Source organism: Nycticebus coucang, chromosome 11 (assembly GCF_027406575.1).
Source record: "Nycticebus coucang isolate mNycCou1 chromosome 11, mNycCou1.pri, whole genome shotgun sequence".
Classification (NCBI taxonomy): Eukaryota; Metazoa; Chordata; class Mammalia; order Primates; family Lorisidae; genus Nycticebus; species Nycticebus coucang.
In genome coordinates, this window is record NC_069790.1 from 40,475,922 (window position 1) to 40,503,510 (window position 27,589).

A 27,589-nucleotide genomic window follows, 5' to 3' on the forward strand; every position below is an offset into this window, starting at 1 on the left:
AATAGCAAAGCTAAGCATTTTCCTGATTCTCGTTAATACCTAATTTTGCCATTTGGCCTTTCCCTTCATGTTAATTTGTTACTCAGAAAGAGAGAGAAATTGGATAGTTAGAAAATCCCTGACTTACCCTACTTCCTGAAGTTGACTTTTTCCACAGAGAGGTTTTCTCCTTAAATTTTTTCTCTCTCAACAACTTTAAACCAGTAAGCGATTGTTAGATTCCAACATCATTAAGAAGTAAATACCCTTAGTTAAGACTGGACTATATAATCCCAATTGCTGTATTCATTTCATTGTTTTAGGTGAATGGTTAGTGGTTAGTAATGGGAAAAAAATAAGTGCCTGAAACATATGAGAAAAACAAGATTTTAAATCTAGAGTCTCTGTGTTACGTCATCAGTAGGCGACAAGATTGCCACATTTAGAGCGATGTGGTAAGACCCTTAGGAAGAACATACTGCAAATTATAAAAACTCTAAATAAATATGTTTATTTTTATTCCAATTCTCAATACACTTTTCATTACTTTTACCTGGTCAGAAATGTTTTAAAAACTTTAAAGACATACTTTGAATTTCAGCGATCTTCTGTAAAGAAATAACAGCGTTCCTATTCGGGGCTTGGTGGAGAATATCTTCTGCCAGCGGCTCCAGCTGTAAGAATAGTAGATAATATGAGCAGAATATTATGACTTTATAGGAAGTCTCACCGAAGCAAAGCAAATCGAAACAACCTAAGCCTCAGAAAACCTTGCTCCAAGAACTAGTTAACATTTTGCTGATGTTAGTTCTAATCGTGTAGCCAGTTTTGTTTGGTTTTGCATCCATGTAATTGAATTCCAAGGGGCTTTTCCATTGGTCACAAGACTAATCTATGAAGTCTCTAAAGCAGGTGCATGTCTGTGTATTATTCATTAAAAATCTGAGTTATCTGTGTAATTTCTGTAGGTTTCTTACAAACCAAATTCCATCATGTCTGTATATGCAGCTGGGCCTTGCACAGGAAACCTTAGGGAAGTTGCAAGAGACAGACTGTGGGCAGTCTATTATCCACACTTTGGCCGTGTTTTTGTATCTGGTTACCTTGCACATTTGTACACTACATCATGGAAAGCCACGGCACACAGCTGCTCTTAGTCAATGGACTAAAGTAATCCAGATAAGGTTCAAAGAAAACCAAAGCTCAAATAACTGTGGTTTCATTTAACATCCACTTTATTTCTACTATGCAGATGTCTGTTTGTAAACACAGGACAAATTCCTATCTTGCAAATCTGTCATGATCTTTTGGAGAAGCTCAAAGATCTTCGCGGAGAAGCTCAGCAAATATTATTTAGCAAAAAATGAAGAAAAGCTTTAATAATTTTATGGAGCATATTTGCCAGACTCAAGTCTGACAATGCGTCCCTGGAAATGCCTTGGTGATGAGCTTGATGTGTTGCCACAGAAAGTGCACGGCCAGGGCACTTGCAAACAAAATAGCTGTCCAGCTATTGTGACCCAGAAAGCAATGAGAGAATTAATAAAACAATCAGTTTTCTTAGAAAATTTAAAGTTAATGGTCTCAAATAAAAACTGGATGTCAAACTATAACATGGCAGGAATGGGAACTGATGTCACTAGATGAATCAAAGCATCAACTCAGCTATGTCTCTTTGTCTATAGGAAAAACTAAAAAAATTCAGGGATTACAAGTTTCCACAGCATATGTGAGTGAATCTTTCCCCCAGGGACCCTCTGAGTTGATTATTCTATACTTCAATCATGAGTCTAAAACAATAGCACCTTTCTTCCAGATGCCACAGGATAACAGACTAGCTCAGGGATATTTATACACCGGTAAATTCACTAAATATAACTTTCCAGAGTGTTTTTCTTAGCTGCCAAAGAAAAACCTTTAAAACATCAAAAGGTTTATTTGCAATACAGTTTGGTGAGAGGGGAAAAACCTACCACCACCACCATTCAGTGTCAGTGCAAGGTTCTGAAATCTCAAACGGTTGAAATTTGTTAAAATCATTTTCTAAAATTTGGTATTCAGATCATATCTTCAAGAATATGTTGTCCTAGGAATACTCTCTTAGAGGAATTACTGAATCATAAGCTGAAGGTTACTTGGAAAACTTTCTTAAGAATTAGGCAGGGTTGACTGAGCTACCTTGCTTCATAAATAATCTTTCCTTTCACTCCTTTCTCATAGCTCAGAGAAAATCATTTTTAATAAAAACCAGGTACATTTTCCTAATAAAATATTCTGAAACATCACTCCATGTTCAAATATTTAAGAACAAAAGCAGAAGGCAATGTTCACATCTTTAGTTCTTCAAAAAGCTTCCCTGTGCCTTCAGAGTAAAAATGCTGACAATCAGAAAGGTTCTGGCTCCAAAAAAGAAAGCTACAGGCAGATCATACACGTAAAAAACCTAACTACTGGACTCTCCCACATTGAGGTCTGTGGGCCATTTTCAAGATTGAGTTATGAAGAAAGCAAACGTGATTCAGCGTGTTGAGAGTAAAAATGCAAACTTCTAAACTCCCAGGTGGGAATCTTCAGTTAGATGGGAAAGTGTTGTGTCTACTTAGAAAAGCAATCCAGAGAATTAAGGCAATTAAATTGCTAATTTAAACCTCCCGAATCATTTGCCTGCATGTTTTAGGTGAATGTCATTTAGAGGATTTAACCTTTAGTAAATTGCCCCAATTTGTTTCATTTTGACTATATACAAACAGACAGAGCTGAATTCAGAAAGTTCTCAATGTAGGTACTTTATTTTTCCTCTGGTAGCTCTGCAGAGAAGGTAATGGGTAATATTTTCTCATTTGGCAAGAAGGCAAGCAGCATTTATAGTCTGCTTTCATAAAATTAAGACCTTGTATGGAGGAACACAGAATTGAGATGTCTTTTCTAGAGAGTTTGTTGATTTAATCACTCACAATTATAAGCACTGATAAGCATCTGATAGAAGGATCCATTGAATACATATTTATAAGTTTTGGTCATTATTATTAATCTAATCATTAACTAATGAAATAATATTAAATAGTCATTTTTATAAAGTGGAATCAAAAAATAAGAATATGTGGTAAAGTTGTGTCATACATTTAGCTTGGCCAAGAACATGTAGCAAAAACATTGACTATTGAGGCTAATCAGTGTTAGTAAGAGTTATTAAAAGATAAATAAGGAAGTAAGTTATGCAAACAAGAGAACTTTTGCATGCAAAAAATCCAGTAAGATAAAGCAGATGCAGATGTAGGAAAATTGCACAGCCATCATGCCATTTCTATTGAGCAATTCTGTGAAGTAATGATAATAATCATGGAGTTATAAGATATATTAGATAATTTTAACACAACTTCTTGACTAATGCAGTTTTCATCCAACTTTATATTATCTAAAGCTTAACCACACCATCACTTACAGCAATTCTTTGTACAAATTTGCTGGGTCAGAAACTGGCAGGTTTACTTTTCTGTATCTTATAAAGAAAGTTGCAATACTGCATTGACACAATTCAGATGTTTGTTAAGTTGCACATACCATGAAATTTCTATAGCGGTTTTTAAATACCATAGAAATTGTGCCAGTATAACTTTGTGAGTAAGTAATTTTTAGGTTTATAGAATCAAGATCATTTTAATGATCAAAAATCATTTTAGTTGGCTAAGATCCATTTATTAAAGAGGGAAGAGATATCCTTGGAGAAGCCACTCACTCTGTACTCATGAGACATGAAAATCAGCTATTATTTGCATGATTCAGAAAAGAACAAAAATAAGCAAAAAAGAGTTCATGCAAATATAACAAGTATATGAAGATGGTTGTATGTATCAAACCAGCAAAGAATCTATTAAATACTCTTGTTAACTTTTATGTTATGTTTTGATATTTCCCAAATATGCCAAGTATTTTTTATACTTCTGGACCTTTACCCATTCTCTTCCCTCTGACTTCTATTTTATCCACCCTCCTTTGAATTGGTGAAAACTTACTAATTATTCAAGAACGGACATAAGTATTATCTGCTCCTCAAATTCTCTGATAGAGAAAATTGTTGTTCTATATATATATGGAATATATATCCATATATATATGGAATATATATAGATGTGGAATATAGATTTCCCAAAAATCTATGGCCCCTTTTCTCATAAATATTCTTGTTTACCAAGCACATTGTATTGTAGTCAACCATGTCTGCCAATCTCTACTTTGTTGTGAGCAATGCAAAGACAAAGACAGACCCTGTCTATTGTAGGTATGTTTTGAAAATGTTGAATGAATGAGAGAAGAATTAATTGAAAGAAAACATGGAGAGATGACCTTTAGTCTTCTCTCCACAGCTAACAAATTGAAGTGGAGTGGGTTCTTCCTCTTGGTTGCCTCCTATAACCAGGGCATAGTTTTAAAGTGAAGAATCAGAAGAATAGTGATAATCATTTTGTTTTCTAAACTGAAACACCCTGAATGGCTTCCAGACAATCTTTCCTGTTCATTGACAGGGTTCTGACACATAGACAGGTATTTCTCTCTTTTATGGTAATATTTTGTTTTTAAATTTTTTAAATCTCTATTTCAATAGATTTAGACTGAAACTTGACTTGCACATTCCACCACTTACAAAAATTAACTCACAATGGATAAAAAATTTAAATCTAAGACACAAACTATAAAAACTCTAGAAGAAAGCATGGAAGCATGGGGGAAACTCTTAATGATATTGGCCTATGGAAAGATTTTATGAAGAAGACTCCATTGGCAATTGCAGCAACAACAAAAATAAATGGGACTCAATCAAGCTAAAAAGCTTCTGCACAGCTAAGGACACAGCAATTAAAGCAAACAGAGAACCTTCAGAATGGGAAAAGATATTTACAGGTTATGAATCTAACAAAGGGTTTACAACCAGAATCTACAGAAGAGAACTCAAACTAATCAACAACAAAAAAGCAAACAATTCCATGTATCATTGGGCAAGAAACATGAACAGAACCTTCTCCTAAGAAGACAGAGGAATCGGTTATAAACACATGGGAAAAAATGCTCATCATCCTTGATTTCAGAAAAATGCAAATCAAAACCACCCTGAGATATCACTTAACCCCAGAGAGAATAACCCATATTACAAAGTCCCAAAGCTGCAGATGTCAGCGCGGTTATGGAGAGAAGGGAACGTTTTTACACTGTTCATGCCTTTTGAGTACTATTTGGTGAGGTTGTTTTTGTCTTACTGATTTGTTTGTGTTCTTTGTAGATTCTGAATTTTAGTCTTTTGTCAGATACATACTTTGTGAATTTTTTTTCCAGTCCGTAAATTGTTTACTCTGTTGATTATTTACCTTGCTAGGCAGAAATTTAGTTTTATTAAGTTCCATTTATTTATTTGTCTTTTTGCTGTTGTTTTGAGATTTTAGTCACAAATTCTTTGCTTAGGCCAATGTCCAGAAGTGTTTTCCCTAAGTTGTCTTCTAAAATTTTCATAATTTCGGGTCTTACATTTAAGGCTTTAATCCATCTTCAATTAATTTTTATGTATCCTGAGAGACAGGGATTCACTTTCATTCTTTTGCATGTGGCTATCCAGTTTTCCCAGCACCATTTAATGAATAGGCTGTCCTTTCCTTGGTGTATGTTTTTTTCTGCATCCTTAAAGATTAGCTGGTAATAGGTATTTGGCTTTATTTCTGGGTACTCTATTCTGATGAGAGATAGGGAATCCAATTTCATTCTTCTGCATGGGCTATCCAATCTTCCCAGAACCATCTACTGAACTGTGTCTTTTCTCCTGTTTGTTTTTGTCTGCTTTGCCAAAAATCAGTCGGCTGTAGTTATATGTGTTCTTGAGATGAGTATTTCTATAAATCAGAAATTCTGAGAAGTGGAAAAGAAACAAAGACCAAGAGCAAGCATAGGCAGAATGGCAGTTCTAACACATGAAAAGAGAAAAAAAAATCACTCCCAACTGAGTGAGGAAAAAAAAAAAAAAAGCAATGGCATGAGAATAAAATGGAATGAGAAATAAAAGTTTATGAACTATATTGAAGTCAATCATTAGTCTAATCTGGGCAGAATTGACATCTTTACCGTATCTAGACTTCATTTCCAAAACACACAATATATTCTCTAATTTTATTTGAATGTTTGTAAACTTCTCTAAAAATACTTTACAATTTTGTTAATAGGATCATATTTTCAGTAGATTTATTCTAAGAATTTGGTATGTTTGATGTTTTTGTGAATTGTGTGTTTGTATATATGTAATTTTATCTTAAAATTCTTAAAATAATTTTAAATGTATAGAGAGGCAAAGACAGTACAGAATTCCCATATGCTTTTCATCCAGTTTTCCCCAATGTTAACTAGTTACATAAAACCAATGTATTCTTAAACTTTATTCTCTGTAATAAAGTTTAAATAAATATTCTCTGGCATATGGATATGTCACTGATTTTTACCTGACCTTTTAATTGATTTTTAAATTTTCTTTGACTTTCATTGAAGTGTGATTAACTACCAATCTTGCTAAATTTACAAATTAATTCATAATTTAAATGAAAATAATTGTAATAGATTTTCTGCAATTATAGTTATATGTCATCTGTGAATAATGAGAATTTTATTTAATCCTCTCTAGTTTTTATGCTTTTTTATTTTTCTTACCCTATTTCACTATCTCAGATTCCAAGATAGTGAGGGGAAATAAAGCAGTAAGAGAATCTTACTTTCTTAAATCTTCCTTTGATTTAAAGAAAAATTTCCACATTTTACCTTTAAATCTCATTTATACTATAGAATTTTTTTGTAGATGTTGTTTATTAAGTTAATAAATTTTTTCTAATTTTTTTCTTTTTCTTTCTCTCTTTTTTAAAATTTTGTTTTGTTTTTATTTTGGAGATAGGGTCTCATTTTGTTACCCACGGTAAAGTGCATTGGCAAGATCATAGCTCACTGTAACCTTGAACTCCTGGGCTCAAGGGCTCCTCTGGCTTCAGCCTTCCAAGTAGCTTAGACTGCATGTGTACAGGTCTGTGCCACCAAGCCTGGCTAATATTCGTGGGGGGGTGGGGGTGGGGACAGGGGTCTTGCTATGTTGCCTATGCTGGTCTCAAACTCCTGGGCTCAAGTGATCCTCTCACTGTGGCTTGCCAAAGTGCTGGGATTGTGAGTGCAAGCCACTATGCCTGGCCAAATTTTTCTTTTATTATTAGAAAAAATTGTTCATTACTGAAGTGGTTATATTTTATTTCTTCATTCTCTTGATGTGGTAAATTATGATGACTTATTTTCAAAAGTTAATAAATTTCTGGGAACAATCCCATTTTATGGTTATTTAAGATATTGATAAATTGCTAACATTTTCTTTAGGATTTTAACTACTATGACTGTGAGCAAGATTATTTTAGAATATTCCCTTATTATGTTATATTGGTTTGGGGGGAGAATCAGTATTATACAACCCTCAGAAAATCAGGTGTGAAGTTTTCTTACCCCTTTGATTCAATGATGAAGCCATATAGATCTGGTTTTCTTCCCTGAAAAACTTTAGTATTAAAGATTCAAATTATAAAAAGATTGAATTTTGTTAATAATTATAGGACCATTCAAAATTTTTGTCTTCTTTATTCAGTTTTTCAAGATTATAAATAATTTTTCCACTTTAAATAAATTGTTAAAAATTTTTTGAAAAGTAATTTTTAATATTCTCTTCTAATCCTTTAATGCCACTAAACTGTGTAGTAAAGTCCCCCTTTCCCTTCCCAGTGTTTGGCTTTCTTAGTTGATCAGCCTGGGTAAAGTTCTGTCAATTTCATCACTAACTTCAAAGAACCACACTTTCACTTTAAAGATCTTACGTATTGCATGCTTGCTTTTTATTTCATTATTTTATTTTTTCTTCATGTTTCCTTTGTGTTCAATTTTTTGGTTAGATTATCTAATTGTAAGGGATAGATGCTTTCATTAATTTTAAGGTTTCTTCTATTCTTTCTTTATTTTTTTTGAGACAGTGTCTCACTATGTCGCCCTCGGTAAAGTGCCGTCGTGTCACCACTCATAGCAATCTCCAACTCTTGGGCTGAAGCAATTCTCTTGCCTTAGTCTCCCAAGTAGCTGGGACTACAGGCGCCTGCCACAATGCTGGCTGTTTTTTTTGTCGCAGTTGTTTAGCTGGCCCAGGTCAGGTTTGAACCTGCCACTCTCGGTGTTTGTGGCTGGTGCCGTAACCACTGTGCTACTGGCTCCAAGCCAGGTTTCTTCTATTCTAATAAATATACTTAAAATTAATTTCTTTAAATTCAGATTTATAAATTTCAGGTTTGTTTTCACACAACCTTTAATATTTTATATTTTCACAATCATTTAGTTCAAAATATTTTCTAATGTTCATTTTGATTGCTTTGGACACATGTATTAAAGTATATTTAGAATATCAAAATACATGAAACTTTCTAATTATCTTTTAATGCTGGTTTTAGTTTAATTTCACTAAAAAGTAAAATTCTTTCATTTGGAAAGGATGTACTCAGTATGAATTCAATTAGTTGAAATTTATTGAAACTTGCCTTATGTTTCATATGTAGTCTATTTTTGAAAATGTTAAAAATGTTCTTGAAAAGAGGAATATTCTGCAATTTTAGATATATTTCTGTAATTTTTTATATATTTGAATTATGGAAAGTTTATTAAAGGATTTAGATCTTCGACATCCCTATTCCCTTTTATTGTCTCCTTGTTTTATCAATTACTGAAAGGCACATTAATATATTTTATTACGATTGAGGTTTTGCCTATTTTTCATTTGATTATCTCAATTTTTGTTTGATATGTTTTGAAGCTATATTAGACACATAAAATTTGAATTACTTTATCTTCTTGGTTAATGGGATACTTCACCATTATGAAGCAACTCTATTTATCTCTATTCTTTTTTTGACTTAAAATCCATTTCGTCTGATATTAATATAGCCACATGAACTCTCTTTTAGTTAGTTTTTGCAGTTAATTTTTAACAAAATTATTTTCATTTAATTATTCTTTATCATTGTATTACAGAAATTGTCCCCTTAATCAGCATTTCTTATTACAATGTGATAATCTTTGCTTTTATTGGTAGCCTAAATTCATTTATATCCATTTACATGTGTTTTGTAGGACTTCCAAGGCTGATTCTAATATTTTACATGAATACACAGAACAGCCAAACATTGTCAATCCCAAAACTGTCTTGAAGAAGAAAAACAAACCAGGGGACTTGTTCTACCTAATATCAAGACTTCCTATAAAACTACGGTAACTAAGATAGCTTGATGATATCACAAGAATAGACAGAGACTTGTGAAATAAAATAAAATATCCATATAAATATGGAAAAAAGTTAACCCTACCAAGCCAGAAGGAATGAATGGTCTCTTCAGTAAGTGGTCAACTGCATAGTCACATTCAAACAAAACACCAACTTGACCTCTAGCTCAAATACAAATTTAACTCCAGATAAACTGCACATCTAAATGTTTAAGTCAAAAATAAAGCTTTTTTATGCAAACCAGCTTTTTTAGTGTTTGTATACTTAATCTGCGGTACAGGACAACTCTTATTCTTCCTGTGGGCATAGAAAAATAAAAAGGTTGGACACTCCTGCAAAAAACAATGATAAGAGAAAATATTGATAAATTGTACTACATTAAAATGTTACTTTTAATTATCTAAAGCCACTGTTAAAAGCACGAAAAGATATTTCAATACACGAAAACACTAGCATCAATAAAAAATAGCTCAAATTAGTAAAAGATAATATGAAGACAGACAAAGACCTGAATCGGTACTTCAAAAATGGTGCATATATTTATCATAAGGACATTTGCACTAGACTATTTATTGCAGCTCAATTTACAATCACCAAAATGTGGAAACAACCTAAATGCCCACCAATCCAGGAATGGATTAACAAGCTGTGGTGTATGTATACCAGGGAATACTACTCGGCCCTTAAAAAGATGGAGACTTTACATCTTTTGTATTAACCTGAATTGAGTTGGAAGAAATTCTCCTTAGTAAAGTATTACAAGAATGGAGAAGCAAGAATCCAAGGTATTTAATTCTTATACGAAGCCAGTAGATGACCTAATATATACCTTCATAAGAGAAAAACTACAATGAATTCAAGGTGGGGGGCAGGGGATTGAGGGAGATGGGAGGGGCGGAGGAAGGGGGATGGGGATTACGTTGCATGGCACACCTCTTGGAGGAGGGACACAAGTACAAGAGGTACTTTACCTAATAAATGTAATCAGTGTAACCCAAATCTTTGTATGCTCAATGAACCCCCCAAAATAAAAAAGAACAACAATAAAAATCAAAAATGCTGCATACACTTGATCAATAAATAGGTGAAGAACTGCTTTACCTCATTAGTGTTCTGGCAAATCAAAACTATGACATACTACTACACAGCCAAGACAACGGCTAACATTTTAAAAGATTAACCATATCAAGTGCTGAAAGAATATGGAACAATGGAAATAGTCTAGTGCTACTGGCAGGAGTACAGACTGTAACAACCACTATAGACAACAGTGTCATCTACAAAAATTAAATGCATGCATATTTCAGGATTCAGAAATATATACAACAAAAATGTATGTATAAATGCTCCAAGAAACACAAATAAAATGCCCATTACAGCATTGTACGATAATAGCCTCCAAATTGGAAAGATTCCCTTTATCCATCCAAAGTAGAATATGTAAAGAAACCATGGCACTTTCCTAAAACTTATTTTTATGTAGTGGAGTGCTATGTAATAATAAAGATGAACAGCATGGGTAAATCTCACAAACATAATGCTGAACAAAACTAGATACAAAGAAATATATATGATATGAGTTTTTGTATATAAAGTTTAAAAACAGGTAAATGAAAATATAGTGTTTAAAATCACAAAATTGTTTACTTTCAGAAAAAAGAAAAGGTTAATTCACTGAGTTGTACATTCATGTTTTATACAGTTTTCTGTGTATTACATTTTGCAATATTAAAAAGTTAAAAGGAATTAAAAACCTGAAAGGAAAATTAATAAGTGAATAAGCTCCCTAACATAAGAGAATTAGGGAAACAAATCTGTATCCCAAGTCCATGTTCTTTCCACTGTATTATGGTGCCTCTAAGAAACAAAGTTTTGCAGCAAGAGCTAGTTATATTCTTTGAAGCTGAATGTCCCCCTGCAATATGCAAAGTGACTTAGACAAAATGCAGAAAAGGTTTAGTTGTCAGGATCAAAGATATTGTGGAAGTTTGGAAGAATATGATGATTAGGAGGACAAGCAAAGAGATTGTGATAGAGACCTGACCTTCCATGCTGATGAACTATTATCAATTCCCTAAGGAAGAGAGATTGGTGGTTAAAATTCAACCCTTATTTAAATAATTATTTTAAAGATGTCTGCAATTAGTTGTATATGTTTAATTTGATTGCATAAGTAAATCTGGTTATAATTTTAGCCATCTTGTGATTCATGAGTCATTCTCAAAATAACCTCTTCTTTGTGTTTGAAATCACTAAAATGTTTAACCAAACAGATTAGGGAAGAAAAATCAAAATCAGGGTGGATTCTATTGCCAATTGAGTAACTACACTGACAGATCATTGAGATTATTCAGATTGGGTCTGCCTGATTCTACTTACATGTCAGTGATGAAGAGTGGCAACTCAGCAATAAAGAAACATTGCTGGTCAGCAGTAATGATATATGTCTAGTAACTCTTATGAGAGTAACAGAAGAGAAAAAGGGAACAGTCACCATCACTCACTTCACATGGATACTAACACAATTCCTTAAATACAAAAAGAGGGCCTAGTGTAATAGACTCTGAGATTATTACTGTGGTTACTGTTATATTAATTGTTTATCCAAAGCTATCATGGCTTGGAGAAACATAGGTTACATGATGTATCAGCCAATGAATGAGAGAAGGAAGACGATGAGGAAGTATCTCAGCTGACTAAAAATTTCAAATAATATCCTATCATTTCCATGACACTAAACTATGGAAAGTTACACATAATGATGGCTATAAACACCCATGGCAAGAATCAGGTAGATATTTAAAGATAAAGCTGATAATGAACAGAAAGAGGCCTAGCGGCCTAGCGGAAAGAGCAATAGCAAATGTTGGATGTTGGATAATTCAGGTATCTGTAAGTTTGATCTTTGGAGTAAGACTACAGATACACAATAAAATGAGAAAAACAATCAGATAGTAGGTATGAAAATACTACGTGTTGAAAACTCTGTGTCACTCTGAAGGTTTGATAACACTGAAAGGAAGATTGTTAAGTGCTTCCAATATAGTGTCCATAGTTTGGATATCGATTGTTATAAAGAAGGCTTAGTTCACATACAGGCCCAAAATCTTTTTTACCTGTCCTTGTTTCTGAAACTTATGTAAGCCCTGTTGTTTCATTTTCATTTTCCTTTCATTTTCATTTTCAGAATTTAAACTCCGTGAGCGCTCGTGTTCCATTTTTTGTTGCTTGTTCTTTCCTTCATTTGCTTTTTTATTTCCTCTACCTTTACTCTGCTCATTTTTTATGTTTTTAAACATTTTCCTTACTTTATTTTGTTTTAATAAAGAGATTTCATACAATACTCTTTTACAAAAATTGAGGTTTCTACTAAGTCGGTTGCACATCAGGTATCATTAGCATGGTGGTAGGCGTTGACATCTAACTGTCCGAGAAGTAGCTCTGATTTGTAGCATTTGCTTATTTCCGTGGTGTATACACTCCTACCTACCATGGTGTAGTCAATCTCCCAATGTGATGTCATTAACCTCAGATTTGAGTAAAAACGCACAGAAATAGTTTTCAAAAGCCGTTTAGACCTGTTTCCAGCTTATTGCTGATAGAATGTAACTTTTTTCATTGATAATTCTTGTTTTCTTCTATTAGTTTCTGCCATCTCTAAAAATTCATACGCTGTTTTGTTGTTGTCTTTATTGTTGTTTTACCTCAAATTGTGGGAAGCATCTGTTCAAAGCTTCTGTATTTTTCACAGAAAATCTCATTTCTTATGATATTCTGTTTCTGCTCATATTCCATTCCATCCTCATTATATACCTTTATTCCACTCAACACAGCCTCTTCCGTACCAAAAACAAAACAAATAAATCCAAACAGAGCCATCCACCACTCTGAGAAATCTTCATATCTATCCATGCTCTTCTACTGAGTGATGAGCTTAGATATTAGCTGTCCAAGTCTCATTATTATGTCCAGGCCAAGATTAAATGTTACTTCCTCTCTTGAAATGCTCCTCTATTACTATAGTTAAAAACAAATGGGCCTATGTTACATTCCCAAAGTGCTTTGATTATTTTACTTTTACTTGTATTAGAACTTTGGGGCACAAAATAGAGGCCCCACAAAGACTATTTAATGAATAGATAGAAAAATAAATGTCATAATGCATTTGCTTTCTCACAGAAGTGATTTCTTTCTTGGTAAATATGATCTATGACATGTCCAGGCTCCTGGCCCACATAACACTTCTTGAAAAACCTAAAGAAAAACAATACAGAAGATATGTGTATTGGAGTTTTGAATTACCCAAGCAACTGCCACTTTTCATTTGACATTTAGTGAAGCAGATAAAGAAACAAAAAAAATCCACTATCACTTTGGCCATGCATTTTGAATACAAGAAATGCAACATCATAGGCCATAGCTGCACTAGAAAGCATTTTTCCAAAACAGTTTTCCTCTCTTTAGATTATCCATACATTGTCTCCAGTTGTGGAGAGGCTTTGAAGTCTAAAAGAAGACCATGGAAAAATATTATTCTGGCATATCATCCATTGCCACTATATTCAATTCCCCTTCCTCTACTCATGAATCACAACTATTTAGGAGCTTGTAAGCTTTCCCAGATTCACACCCATTCCCCAACGGACTAAATCTCAGTCATACATAATCTAAAGGATGAAAAAGATGGGAAAACAACTTTCCCACTCAAAATCCAACGCAAACAAACCCCTGTGAGCAACTTGGACAACAGTATCTCAAGGGTTCACCTCACAGGTGGTTGTCAACACTTAACTAAAGTCAATTCAAGAGACTTTTTCAGCAGCTTTAGAGAAAAACGTCATCTTTAAAAGATTATCAACAAACACAATCACTAAGTTTAGCCACTGTTTGTGAAATCCAAATCAAATGAAAGCAGCTGAGCATACTCAACAGGAGACGGCAGTTATTAAAAAGGAAGGGGGGAGGAAGAAAGGAAAGGAGAGAGAGAGAGAAAGAGGGACAAAAGGAAGCGAAGGGAAGGGGAGGTGGAGGGAGAAAGGTAGAGTAAGAGGGGAGAGGTGGAGAGGGGAGGCGGGGGAAGAAAAAAGAAATCAGAAAGCCCACTTCAAAAAAAACGATGGCCATCCAAATACATTATTCACTCCAAGTGTACGCACGGGCTAAAATTTCAGTACTAGAGCCTGTAGCATCATCTCAACAGCTTCCAGGCCTATGACAATTTCTTTTCCTCTAACAAGCTTAAAATCATTATTTATTTTGTTTTGACAGGTGGTCTTTTAATGGTGGTCTTGCGTGTTCTCGAATCACTACCCAAGGCTTCTACTCCTTTATCTCCTCTTCTTTCTCTTACAGGCTTGAAGATTTTCAATGTTTTTGTTTTAGATTCCACAGGAATGGCAACTGCTTAAAGCTTTTCTCACCTCTTGGGAAAAATCCTTTCAGAGGAAGCAACCCAGGGTGCCACTAATTGGCTTTGCATAACGGTAGGCAAATTTGGCCTTAAAGCAACTGTGACAGTTTGCCAACTAGCTCAAATACAGATTACCAAAATCAGATTCTCTGTGAACTTCACAGATGTTTCTATTAGTAATTCTAAAAACCATGTGTCTGCTCACATAAGTATCCCTAATGCCTTGCTAAGCGTCCTGATGATTCTTCCAATTTGGATATTCACTTCAATTTCTTGTAACTCCTAAGCGAGTATTTCCGTTTCATTGAAGAAGTTCAAAAATATTCATCATATATTGATTGGACTGATAAATCTAAGTTTTAGACTTTGCCAAGAAAAAGAAAAAAATGGACTTCTGGTATGTCTTTAAAATCAGTTGCCTCTAGGAATTTCCTGTACCATGCTCAAATTAATTTTAATCCAATAGTATATTATTTTGACTGACCTTGTACATATTTCTCAAAAGAATAGTTCAGAGATGTTTTGGTAAGTAGATCATTTTCAGGATAAAGATATTTGAAAGGAAGAAAATGCCTGTTCGGGGCACAATAACTTAAAAATGTCTTAAAAAATCAAGGGTTTTTGGTACCCAACTGCATGTCCACACAGACGCACAGCCAATAGTTCCTGCTGATTTTATAATTCCTTTGGGTTATGTGCATATTATTTGCTGATAATGAGCCATAAGAAGCAGCATTCTGCTGTATCGACATGTCCTGGCCAAGAACAACAAAGGAAAGAAATAGCATTCAAAAAACTGGCAAAATGTTTATGAATTCTAATCCTCTGCACATGAATAAATACATCTGACAAAGAGCAGAGTCCCTTAAAAAGGTCCTTCTTGACCTTTCTAATTTGAGTTCAATTGCATGTTCAGTGTTGAGAAACCAAAGTTAGTTCTGCCAATAGTTTAAGCACAAGCTTTACGCCATTTTGTTATTTGTGAAAGTGAAATCCCAGATAATAAGTTATAATTGCTCTATTAATGAATAGAACTTGAAAAAAGAACATTTGGAGAGAAATTGGGATTTGAAATTGCAATAATTGGTATCTGAAAGATGTCCTTTTTTATTTTCTTTCCTAGAGCTGACCACATAAAGCTATTGTGAAAACTGCATATACAAGCATTTTTTAAATGGCTGAGGTACATGCAATATGCTTTATGTATTATTTTTTCTAAAGGAATGAAATTTAAAACTTCAATGTGGTCATGATGACTTCTGACCTGGAAAAAAAATACAGAAAACCAGGCTTTGGATTATAAATTATATTGTCAATGAAAGTGAGAAGAACTCTTTGTTGCTTGAGTTGTTTCAAGTATTATATTTTCATTTCCTTTTTACGAATGAATTATAATGTACAACATGCTTGTATTTTTCTTCTATTTTTCACTTTAAAAAGGCTTTCTTTCTCTCTGCTTTGTTCCTCTGTGTATGGATAGACCTAACACTACACAATTTACCTTTCAAAAGTTCAATATACCCAAATCATTCGATATTCTTAAAATATCTTGTGAGAAATCTATATTCTTATGTCCTCACAAAAGCTTAATGGAAAAAAGTGACACATACATTATTTAAGCTTCCCTTTGTTTATGGTGAATAAATTTTAGGTAGTACTTACTCAGTGGAAGACAGCCAATCAAGAGGTAAAAGATGGTACTTAGGGCAGTATAATAACTAAATCAGATTCACTATGACATCTAGATAAAGCCAATTTGTTGCCAATATAGTCAAACAGAATCATTTCGGTAATCACATGCTATAATAGAATTGTTTATAATCTATACACACACATGGGCAAGTTTAAGATTAGCCAGTGAAACTTTCATCCCTTCTTGTATCTCAGGCCTGGTCTTCCTAGAAACGTAGAGAAAAAGGGCACATCTGAAACTTGAAATGAGGTGACATCCTTCTCACGTCACTGATTGCTTTAAGAAAACAGTCTATTCAATTTTTAGAAAAAGCACTAAATGATCCTAGACTTGCCAATTAAAAGGACAGACTGAGGAAGAAAGGTACAAATGTCACACCTTTTGCTTTTTAGTAAACTGAAATAAATTAAGAACAATATGTATATATTCTTAAACTTAGTCATCTCTTAAAGAAAGAGGTCATAGGAGAGATTACTCCATCCTCACTGGAAATGCTCCCTTGGAAGAACAGAGCCAAGAGCAGAGATTAAAACTGCAGAGTGACACAAGCTTATTTGAATGGGCATGTTCAAAGAAAACCAGTGAAAGCCGTAATTTCCTTCCACATAGTGGAAAAAGTAGTTGGCTTTTGCAGCCGGTAACATTTCTTTCTGGGCAGGTCAGCCATCCGTGGAGCCACACAGTCCACAACCTACTCTGATTTGCTGCACATCTGGTGTAAGCCTTTATAATGCAAATATTAAAAGCCAGTCTGCTTCTCTCAAATGTTTCTACATTTAAAAGCAAATAAGTGATTTCAGAATATAGGCAACTATACACTATTACTTGGTGGGCAAAAAGAGCAGCCTGACATTAACTGATAAAAAAAAAAAATCATTTTTATCTTGTACTCCTTTATTGCCACAAAAAAACCTACCCAACATTCTGTTGACATTATTGGTTCATAGGAATCTGAGAAAGACTCTAACAGTTTAGAAAATTCAAAGCCCTTGGAATATTGCATGATCTGAATATCAATATTTTGTTGACACTGATCATTAGATAATTGTATCCTTTGAATTATTTTTCTATCTAAAATTATAAAACAGAGTAAATAGGCAGTGATTAAGTTTTGTCTCTCATTTTTTCTTCAAATTCAAAATGTATACATTTACTTCAATAATTAGGAAAAAGTAGTCATGTTGAAGTTCTATAGGTTTGTAAGATAAGATGACAATAAAAGTTATGTATTTGATGTGCAAAAAATGGTACTTTTTCATATAAATACTACAAAGGGATTCATTACTATTAGAAAATGATACAAATAAGATTTTAAAAGGATTTTATATATACTAATTTCATAAGCAAAGTAATATTTCAAGTTTACAAAAGAAAGCAAAAAATTTATGACAATCACAACAATACCATACATTTACTATGAAAAATAAGTGATTTGATAACATTAATAAATATATATAATCTTGGGAATATTTGCTCCATTGTGGCTAATTGGTCTGAAAAGTTGCCATGATCTGGACGTGAACCTCATAGCAATTGCTTCTGACTGTAGATTGATCACAAAAATATGATGCAATTTAGATTCAAGTTCAAATATTGAAAGAAGTTCTGGCTTTATGATTTCGGATAGATTTCTCAATCTTTTGAAACTCATTATCACCATTCGTAAGATGGAAACAATATCTATCTCTCAGCATACCGAATATTTAAATGGTGACCAAAATTGTTTATCAATTTTTTAAAAGCTTCTTTTCCCTGAACTAACATAATCCTCCAGGAAATTTCAGAGGGAAAAGAAAAAATATATATAGTTTTATATATATTTATATATATAGTTTTTAGTTTTATTTTGTATTCAATGTTTCAACACTCCTTGGTTGGGTCAGTAGACAAAACATTCCTCTTCCCAAGGGTTGACTTTACTCATTTTTGAGCTCTGTGATTAACCTGATTGAAGGGAGCACTATGCGGACTCTACACCTGGGAAACTGTTCTGCATATAACATGAGAAAGTGGTAACTTCTCTTATCTAAAGTGTCCCTTGTTTCTTAATGGTAAGAGCATACAGAAAATTTAAGACTTTTAAGATGTGCATGCATATATCCCTGTTCTTTTACCCCATTCTTCTACACTTTGACTTTTTTCTTTTACCTCATTTCCTAGAAGGGCATTTACACAGGCTTCTGATGCATCGCAGATGGCTGTGAGATCATGTCCTCCTTCCAAAGCCAATACCACACGTCCATCAGCCAATGACATCAATTGCTTCGTCAAATGACCAAAGCCTACCACAATACAAAAGAATGTTTCAATGTATTAAATCAAGAGGTATTGATCACAGAATCTAATATTGATTATTTACTCCAGGCAAGTCCTTTCTTAGTACTTCCTATGTACTAACTCATTTTGGACTCACAATCAAGAACTGCACAAGGTAATCTGGCTCTTCACCAGGGCAAAGTGCCGCCTTTCGTAACACATTCTGTATGTATCTGGATGAAAGACTGCAATATTATTTAACCAATGTACTAAGGATAAACTAGCCCATTTGCTTATCATATACTTCCTCTCTCCATCTTTTGCCTCTCCTTTATCAAAAGGAAGTTTTCTAAATACTGCATGGAATTCTTTTTTTTTTTTTTCTTTTTTTTTTTGGTAGAGACAGAGTCTCACTTTACCGCCTTCAGTAGAGTGCCATGATGTCACAGGACTCACAGCAACCTCTAGCTCTTGGGCTTCCACGATTCTCCTGCCTCAGCCTCCCGAGCAGCTGGGATTACAGGTGCCCGCCACAATGCCTGGTTATTTTTTGGTTGCAGTTCAGCCGGGGCTGAGTTTGAACCCCCACACTCGGTATATGGGGCTGGCACCCTACTCTCAGAATTCTTTAACTATCACATTAGATTTTTATAGTTATTCTTTTACTATGAAATCTTTGATAAATACAAAAATATAAGTGGGTTCCATATATGGTATAAAATCTACTGATATAATACCTGCTTAAAATATCTGCTTGCTTACCCTCCAACTTAAAGAAAATTACATTAGCAACGCTTTTCTCCCTCCTTCTTTCTGTGGGAAATCAAAATCCTGAGTTATTTTTATAATTGCATCTATTTCCTTTGTATAATTTGCTTGATTTTGAACTTTACACAAAGGTTTTTGCAACTTGCTCTCTTCAGGTGTTGTGTTAGCTCATCTCCGCCAATGCCTATGGCTGTAGTTCTTTGCTGTCTAGTAGATCATTTTGTAGCTATAGGATTTATTTACCAGTTATTTATTTATTTATTTATTTTTGTTTTTCTCCTATTGCAAAATATTTTATGTTCTTATCAGTAAAGAGTTCCAGTTTTTTGTTGTACAGTGTTGCCATGCACATTCTTCTGCTGGTCTTCTGGGACACATATGTAGGAATAGAATGGAATTGTTGAGTCTTAAAATTTGCTAAATAATACCAGATTATTTCCAAAGAGCTATTACCAGCCCACACTCTCAGATGCAGTATATATATAGGAGTTATAGTTTAGTCACATCCTTGCCAACATTTGCTATGATTTACCAAGTGGGTGGTAGAATAATGGCATCTTATTTTGGTTTCATTCAATGTAAGGAGGGATCTTTCTATTTCTAATTTAAACAGAGTTTTTAAAAAAAAATTATAAATACATGTACAACTTAATATAATTATTTTCTATACAGATGGGTTTTCCCTATCATTTCATAATATTATAAGTTATATTAATGAATACTTGTAATATTTAGACATCATTACATTTATGGAGTAAAATAAGCTCCACTGTGTTGTATTGCCTCTTTAATACACACCTGGATTTCTTCTGCTAGTGCTTTGTTTAGGATTTTTTCACTTATGTTCATGAAGGGGGTAAATCTGTAATATTCCATTCCTGTAATGACCACAGTGAATTTTGATGTGGTTGAGACTCTCTTTTTGTATTATCTGAGCCTAAAATTTTTGGTGTAGAACTTTCCTGCAAAACCAGTGGATCTTGTTTTCTCTTTGAGAAACATATTGGCTGAATTTTTCAGTGATTATGGAATTACTGCTGCTTTCTATACCTTTCTGAGTTATATTTTTCTAGGAATTTTTTTTGTTGTTGCTTAAGTGTTTAAATACTCTGAAATAAAATTATTTATTTTCTCTATTGTCTTATTTTGGAACTCCAATCAAATGTATGTGGGCATTATCACTCAGTGTCTACTCAATCTCTTTTCAATTATCTTTCATATTTTCCATATCACTTTCTGACCTGTATTATGTGTATTTTTGATTCAGACATATCTTCCAGACTTTCCCTTGTCAGATGCGTCTGATCTACTATTTAATACCTTTATTGATATTTTCATCTCAGTGATTGTATTAATTCTAAAATTTCTTTTTTTTCTTATTTTTATTTTTATTTATTCATTTATTTATTTGTGGGTTTTGGCCAGGGTTGGGTTTGAACCCACCACCTCTGGCATATGGGACCAGAGCCCTACCCCTTTGAGCCACAGGTGCCACCCTAATTCTAAAATTTCTATTTGGTTATATTTCATAACTTCTTGGCCATTTTTACAGCTTCTTAACAGCTCACAGTTGTATTATTTCATTTTATTTCTTTAAGCATAATTCTTTTATAGTGTGTATTTGATATTTAAAATCTTTTGGTTTAGTTTGTTCTGTCATTTCTGCTGATTCATGCTTATAGTGCCTTAATTCTGCTGTCTTTTTACTATTATCATTACTATTACTGTATTTTGAGACATTTTTGAAAAATTTTTGACGATTGGTGCAATGGACTATTTCTGGCCACCAGTGATCATATGTTGACTTTCTCAGCCCCAATGTTATAAATTTAGGAGCTAAGTTTTGGGGCAAGGAGTTTTGGGAGTCCTTGTGAATGGAATTAATGCCCTTAAAAAAGACCCCAAAGATTCCACTAGCCTTCTTTTTGACATATAAGAGTGTAGAAAAGATGAAACTTGGAGTCTGTAATCCAGTGGCCCTCACCAGAACCTAACCGTTCTGGCACTCTTACCTCAGACTTACAGTGCTCAGAAGGGTGAGAAATACATTTCTGTTGTTTTTAAGTCATCAGTCTAAGATTCTTTGTTACAGCAGCTTCAACTGACTAAGACACTGGGTTGAATATGATATTTATCTTCGAAAAGCCCAAGTCAAATGTGAATTTGTTTGCCTCTGTAGGTATCTGGAGCACTACTTGTAGGATCAATTTTAAATTCTTAGATTGCAGGACTGGCTGTAGGTTTTTTTTTTTTTTTTTTTTTTACAGTTTTGGCCGGGGCCGGGCTTGAACCCACCACCCCCGGTATATGGGGCCGGCGCCCTATTCTTTGAGCCACAGGTGCAGCCCCTGGCTGTAGGTTTTATCGTTGTTATTTACACGTGTATTCCAAATATGGACCCCCAAAACTTCAGTACAAATTCTCATGTGAAGAAACTATTTTTTCCCTTTTCTTTGTCTTTCATTCAATTTCTTTCTTTTCCTCTGAAATTAGCTCTATTTGCAGCAGTAGCTAAGATACATTTGTTATCTTCTTCGACACCACTTCCTTTTCTCTTTTTCCTTAGCGTTGGCCACTTTTCATTCCTTTCTTTATTTTGGTCTTCAATTAAATTATTTTTCCTTCATCAGCCCAGGACTTCGACTCTCTTTTCCAACATGCTGTAGACTATTAACGTTCAAATTCTGACTGACTGAAGATTTTGGAATAGATACCCCTCAACGTAGCCAATAGCTTCAGGATTCACCCTCCTTTTTCTGTCTTTTTAGAAGTCAATCATAAATTTAAAAGGGTCATTTTTAAGATAATTTTTAAATACTTTCATGCAGGAGTATTTAAGGGTATGCAATCTCTCATGTTTTTCAATGTTTCTTATTCAACATTGAAAAAAATTTAACATTGCATCCAACCTGTCAAATTTTAGAGACTATTATCAAAAAGATAGGCTAAATTAAAATAAATATGAACATTGCTTCATTATGACACTTCATTTTTATATACTTTATGAAGTCATATGGAATAAGCATTTAATTTTAAAATCAATTAAATGTTTTCTAATTAATAGATTTTACTTTTGGAGCAGTTTGGGGTTTACAGACAAATAGAGCAGAAAGTTCACCTCCTCCTTTTCTTGTTAACATCTTGCCTTAGTATAGTATATTTGTTACAAGTGATAAGCCAACATTATTGTTAACTAAAGTCCATGGCTAGGATTCACACTGTGCATTGTGCAATTTTGTGGATTTTGATAAATGCAAAATGTCAGGAATTTAACCTTATAGCATCCCACAGAATAGTTTGCTGCCCCAGTGACCTATGCATCCCTCCTCTTGGCCCCTTAACCCCTGGTCCTTTCTGTCTCTCTATTTTCATCACTTGTTTTTAATGTTTACATTATTACCAAATTTTAACTTCTTGTATTATTCTTTCTAACTTAGATAAGACATGATTTCATCTGCCCTCATTTGTATGACACTCACAATGTTTAAAATATGTGTATATATACATATATATCCAATCATGAAGGCTTGAAAGGAAAAACTTGAATGTGGAAATGCACGCCCTTCAAACTTGACTGCTTTAAAACCTTACCCTTGTACCTCTCTTAAATATCATAGTCTATTGTTTAAAAAGAAAATGAATTCTCAGAACTAAATGGTAGAACTAAATGAAAGCCTATAAAATTGTCAAATATTGAGAACTCAAAACTAAATTAAGTTGCTTCCATTTTGAAACAATAAAATAACGTCATGTTAATCCTTGGAAAGTGTAAGATATCCACCCATTAAACACCTGCCCAGGCTTTTGATTCTAATGTGGTACTTGAAGTTAATCATGAGTAGAATCAGTTAACTTTATCACTGTATTAAAACACTTTAATAGTGATTTTAACCACTTACCTACTATTTGGATGGGAGTCAAAATAGTCACTTTAAAATTATGCAGTGTTTATAAACAGTTGGCAAAAAAATTGTTCTAAGAAAGACTTACAAACTAGGTAAAAACTATTTTCAAGCATTTCAGTATTTCTTAATTGCTATGGACCTCATGATGATTCCAGTAAGAAGTTTTTACACAGGACACTTAGGAATGAGGTTGTCCACACTAACCTCCATCTTATTACCTAGTGACTATAAAAGAATGATAGACGTTCAGAAAATGTGTAATGTAATGTTTAAAACACTAATGCTTTGAGATGTTCTTTTCCCCAAGTCAAGATAAATAGCACATAGATATTGTACTACTCAAGAAATTAAAAAAAAAAACCTCATAGGCAAGTATACATTTCTGCTAAATATATTATCAAATATTCTAGACAGCTTTTTCTGTAATGGAAACCTAGGCTATAGTGGTAACTTAAAAAGACGTACATAGAAAGAATAAATCAAGCCAGTAAACTATCTTTCATGCTAATAGTTCCTAGCTATTGAGAATTCAATTATTTAAAATCACTACTTAGCAAATCAAATCACGTAGATTAAAAAGGGTGAGCAGAGAGAAAGGAAGAAAACCCCAAATCTGATTTAAGTTCGCTCTTTCCTCTGGGAATGAAAATAGTCCCATAAAAGGCCAAATTTAGACGGGATAGTAAAAAGTGGAAGGAAAGAGTGGAATGAAGCTGATCTTTGATCTCTATCCAAATTCCTCTTTATTTTACCTACAGGGTTTATTTCCATTCACATGTTACCCATGTGATTTCTGGAGTCAGTGATTGAGGCAGCTGAACTCTGAGTTATGCTTGTACAAATCATTCAAGTGAAATAAAGAAATGAAATTTCTACAAGGCCCATGCCCTTTTTTCAATTAAAATAATAAAATCAAAATTTTTTTAGTTTTATTAACCGGAATTCTGCTGTGTCCATTGCTGTTGTACATATAGAAAAGCCAGCCCAGTATGTTTATTAAGATCCAGGTTTTATTTTTCAAGACATAAGAGAAGTTTCAGTGGCATGTGTACCTGTGTGTATGTATGTGTGTGTGTCTGTTTTATTGAAGGTCATGTAATGTGTTTTTAACAGGCATGATTGCAAGTGTCGGGTAATGGTATTTAATTTTAGCTTCACCAAATAACGAAAGTTTATCCTTCTTGTCACAGTAGGTGACACTTAATTAGATTATAATTAATATTGCCCTCAGAATTGAAAAATTATAACAGACAGCTTCCTCAAGCGGCTTAGAGTATTCGAAGTGTGAGGGATGATGGGCTAAGTGGTCAAGTTCAAAATCATGTTCCCATATCACGGTGCACTGTAGACTCAAGCAATAACTGGATACAATTGGACACAGAGATGGAACTGGGTTCCCAGCATTCACGGAAGGGGAATGTGGAGCTGAGGGAAGAACTTGGATGCCTGGGGTAGCCATGTGGGCAGGCTCAGGTTAGCAACCGGTATTCGTAAACACTGAGTAAAAATTAGCCTTGGCAGTTGTCTCTACAACATTCATTGATGACGGCAGAATTCTAAGAATACACTTTTCAAAAGAGATTTGGCCTGTTAAGTTCCTTTTAGGAAATCTTCTAGAATGAGGCATTAATAAAGTACGACCACTAATATGACCATTGCTACTAAAGAACCCTACATATATCTGGTTGTTTAGAAAGGTGTCTGCTCAGCATTAACTTAGAAGCATGAAAAGGAAGCTCCATTTTAACAAGGCATTCCTTCTGATAACTAAATGCAGATGAATTGGTAACTACCCATACTAAGAGTATTGAGGAGTAGAATTAGAAGGGTTTTTGTGTTCAAAATCTTATGTTTGCTTCCATTGATTTACTAGAAACTAATTTTTTTGACAAATTAAAATTTAAAATGATAACAGTTTTACATAAACAATCTGTAAAACGGCAGTGGTTTCAAAATATCAATTCCAATTTGATTTCTGTGGAGATTTGTTTCTGTCTAAGAAGTCAATTTGTGTCAGCGTTTTTACTACTTTAGAACATTTTCATAAAATGAAAAGTTGCTCTAAGACGGCTCAAAGATTAAACCTCAGACGTGTATTTAATAACTAAATTGTAGGACTCAAAGGATTCATCCTTAAAAATGGCAAGTCTCAAATGCTTCTCTGCCACATTTCCAAATGGTTCCCAGAGAATGGTGGTAAGGAAAGGAAACCAACCTAACTGGCTTTATTTTAATCTTTATTTCTAAAATACTATCTTAAAAACCAAAATTAACAAATACTCATTGTAGAAAATTTGGAAAATGATAAATACAAATATAATAATTTAATACAGAGTGTCCATAAAGTTCATGTGTGATTTAAAATCATTTTAAATTTTAAATCCATAAAGTTCATGTATTATTTAAAATAGTTTTAAATTTTAAATTGCACATGAACTTTATGGATGCCCTGTATAGTATACTAAGCATATTATTGTATGTATATAATAATGGTATACATAATATTAGTATTATTATATATAAATATATCATTATATGTTATATATGATATGTACTATAAATATCCTATATGCTGTTTATAGTATATAAATGCATGGTCTTTATTAAATAAGTATTAGTCATAAAATAATTGTTATAATAATAAATCCATACTTCCACCAATCAGAGATAGCTTATTTTACTTTTGTGTATTTCATGCATGTCATTGCCTGTATTTTCTAAGCAAAACAGAACCATTATAGTTTTTTAAACATACACTTAATGAATGTCAATATAGTGGAAACAGTTTTCATGCCCTCTACAATATCATTTTCATTCATTAAATTCATTAAAGTACCAACCGAATCTCTGTTTTTAGATATTTAGGTGTGTATTTTCAGCTTGATACATGATTGCAAATAATAGCCCCATGTATAATCAGAAAGGTCACTATCTACTAGCATTTATCTGATTATAGTGCCACACTACATTACTGAAGGATGGAAGGAGGCCTGCTTTTCTTATTGCTAACTTCTTTTTCACCTGAGTATGGGATAGAACCCAAATAGTACATAGCATGCAAAGGAAAGATGGGAATGAACTGCAGTCACAACTTTTTGAACCTTATTCTTTTAAAATGTATGTATGGTTAGTAATGCCTATTGGGGATACCTCTAATATTTTGATAGAGCTCAAAGAAATGAGAGATACTCCCCCAAAGTCTATTTCTTTTCTGAAACTGGAAATAGCATTGGAAGTCTCTATGGGGGCCTGGACTGAGGGAATTCTCTCCAGCCTACAATTTAGGATGCCATCACTGTTCCGCCATCATGTAGTAAAATAAGTAATACTTCAGAGTCAGCAGTCACCGCTCAGAGAAAGGCACCTGGGTCACGATTCATTTGGTTAATAAATAGTGATGCAAAGTGATCAACTGGACAAGTCATCTTACTTCTACTTATCTCTTAACTTTGCAAACATGAGTTTCCCATTTACAAGTCTTCCCACTCAGTTATTCTCTTCATCTGTTGAGGAAAGTCTCTAGTAAAAAGGCAAATATAATATCGGCAGTCTCGTCCTTATGCTGCAAGGCAATGGAATGGAGGTCAGCAGTACTGAAGGCCTCTTTTGAAATATTGACACCTGATATCTATGATGATTTATATCTTTTCTTCTTTTCCTTTTTTTCTCTTGAAGTTGCAATCTTGCTATGTTACCTGGGCTATCCTCAAACTGCTGGGCTTAAGAAATCTCCCGTCAGCCTCCTGAGTAGCTGGGACGCAGGCCACATGCCACTGCACCTGGCTTTGACATTTTTGTGATTCTTTCTTTTATAGCTAAAAAACCCCAGTGCCAATTTAGTCATTTATTAACAGGTTAATGTCACTTGGGCCTGAAATGTCTGTGAAGAGTTCGTCACATATTCAATATGGTAGGGAGCCAAGGGATCACACATTTTTGTCACATTTTAATTAGAAATTTAATTTTGCACATCCACTGGCGTATTTTCTGTGGCTAAATCCAGAAAGGATTACTGAAGAATGCACATCCAGTAAAGTCTAATATTATAAAAACTATAGCCATTTTCCTCTCTAAACCCCTCGATCATTAAGTTACCATGTTGTTCTTTAGGAAAATGCAATCAAACTGAAGTGGAGAGAGAAACTTGGGTAGCATGTGGCAGTCTCCCATATTGTCAGGCTCTACAGCAGAACTTCAAAGCAGAATCTTGATTGTTGCAGATGGGAGGAATGCTTTCCACAGAAATACCTTTTTAA

General features: G+C 33.8%; 1 protein-coding gene across 7 annotated transcripts in view; it reads right to left on the reverse strand.

Annotated features, from left to right (window-relative positions):
• Positions 1-27,589, reverse strand: part of HDAC9 (histone deacetylase 9) — a 1,013,994-nt gene that overhangs the window by 42,678 nt on the left and 943,727 nt on the right. For all 7 annotated transcript variants that reach the window (XM_053609475.1, XM_053609477.1, XM_053609481.1 and 4 more), the window contains 2 exons: positions 18,553-18,686; positions 569-653 (listed from right to left, as the gene is read on the reverse strand). In XM_053609475.1, the coding sequence (XP_053465450.1) occupies positions 569-653; positions 18,553-18,686 (219 nt within the window). The remainder of the gene's footprint in view (positions 1-568; positions 654-18,552; positions 18,687-27,589) is intronic.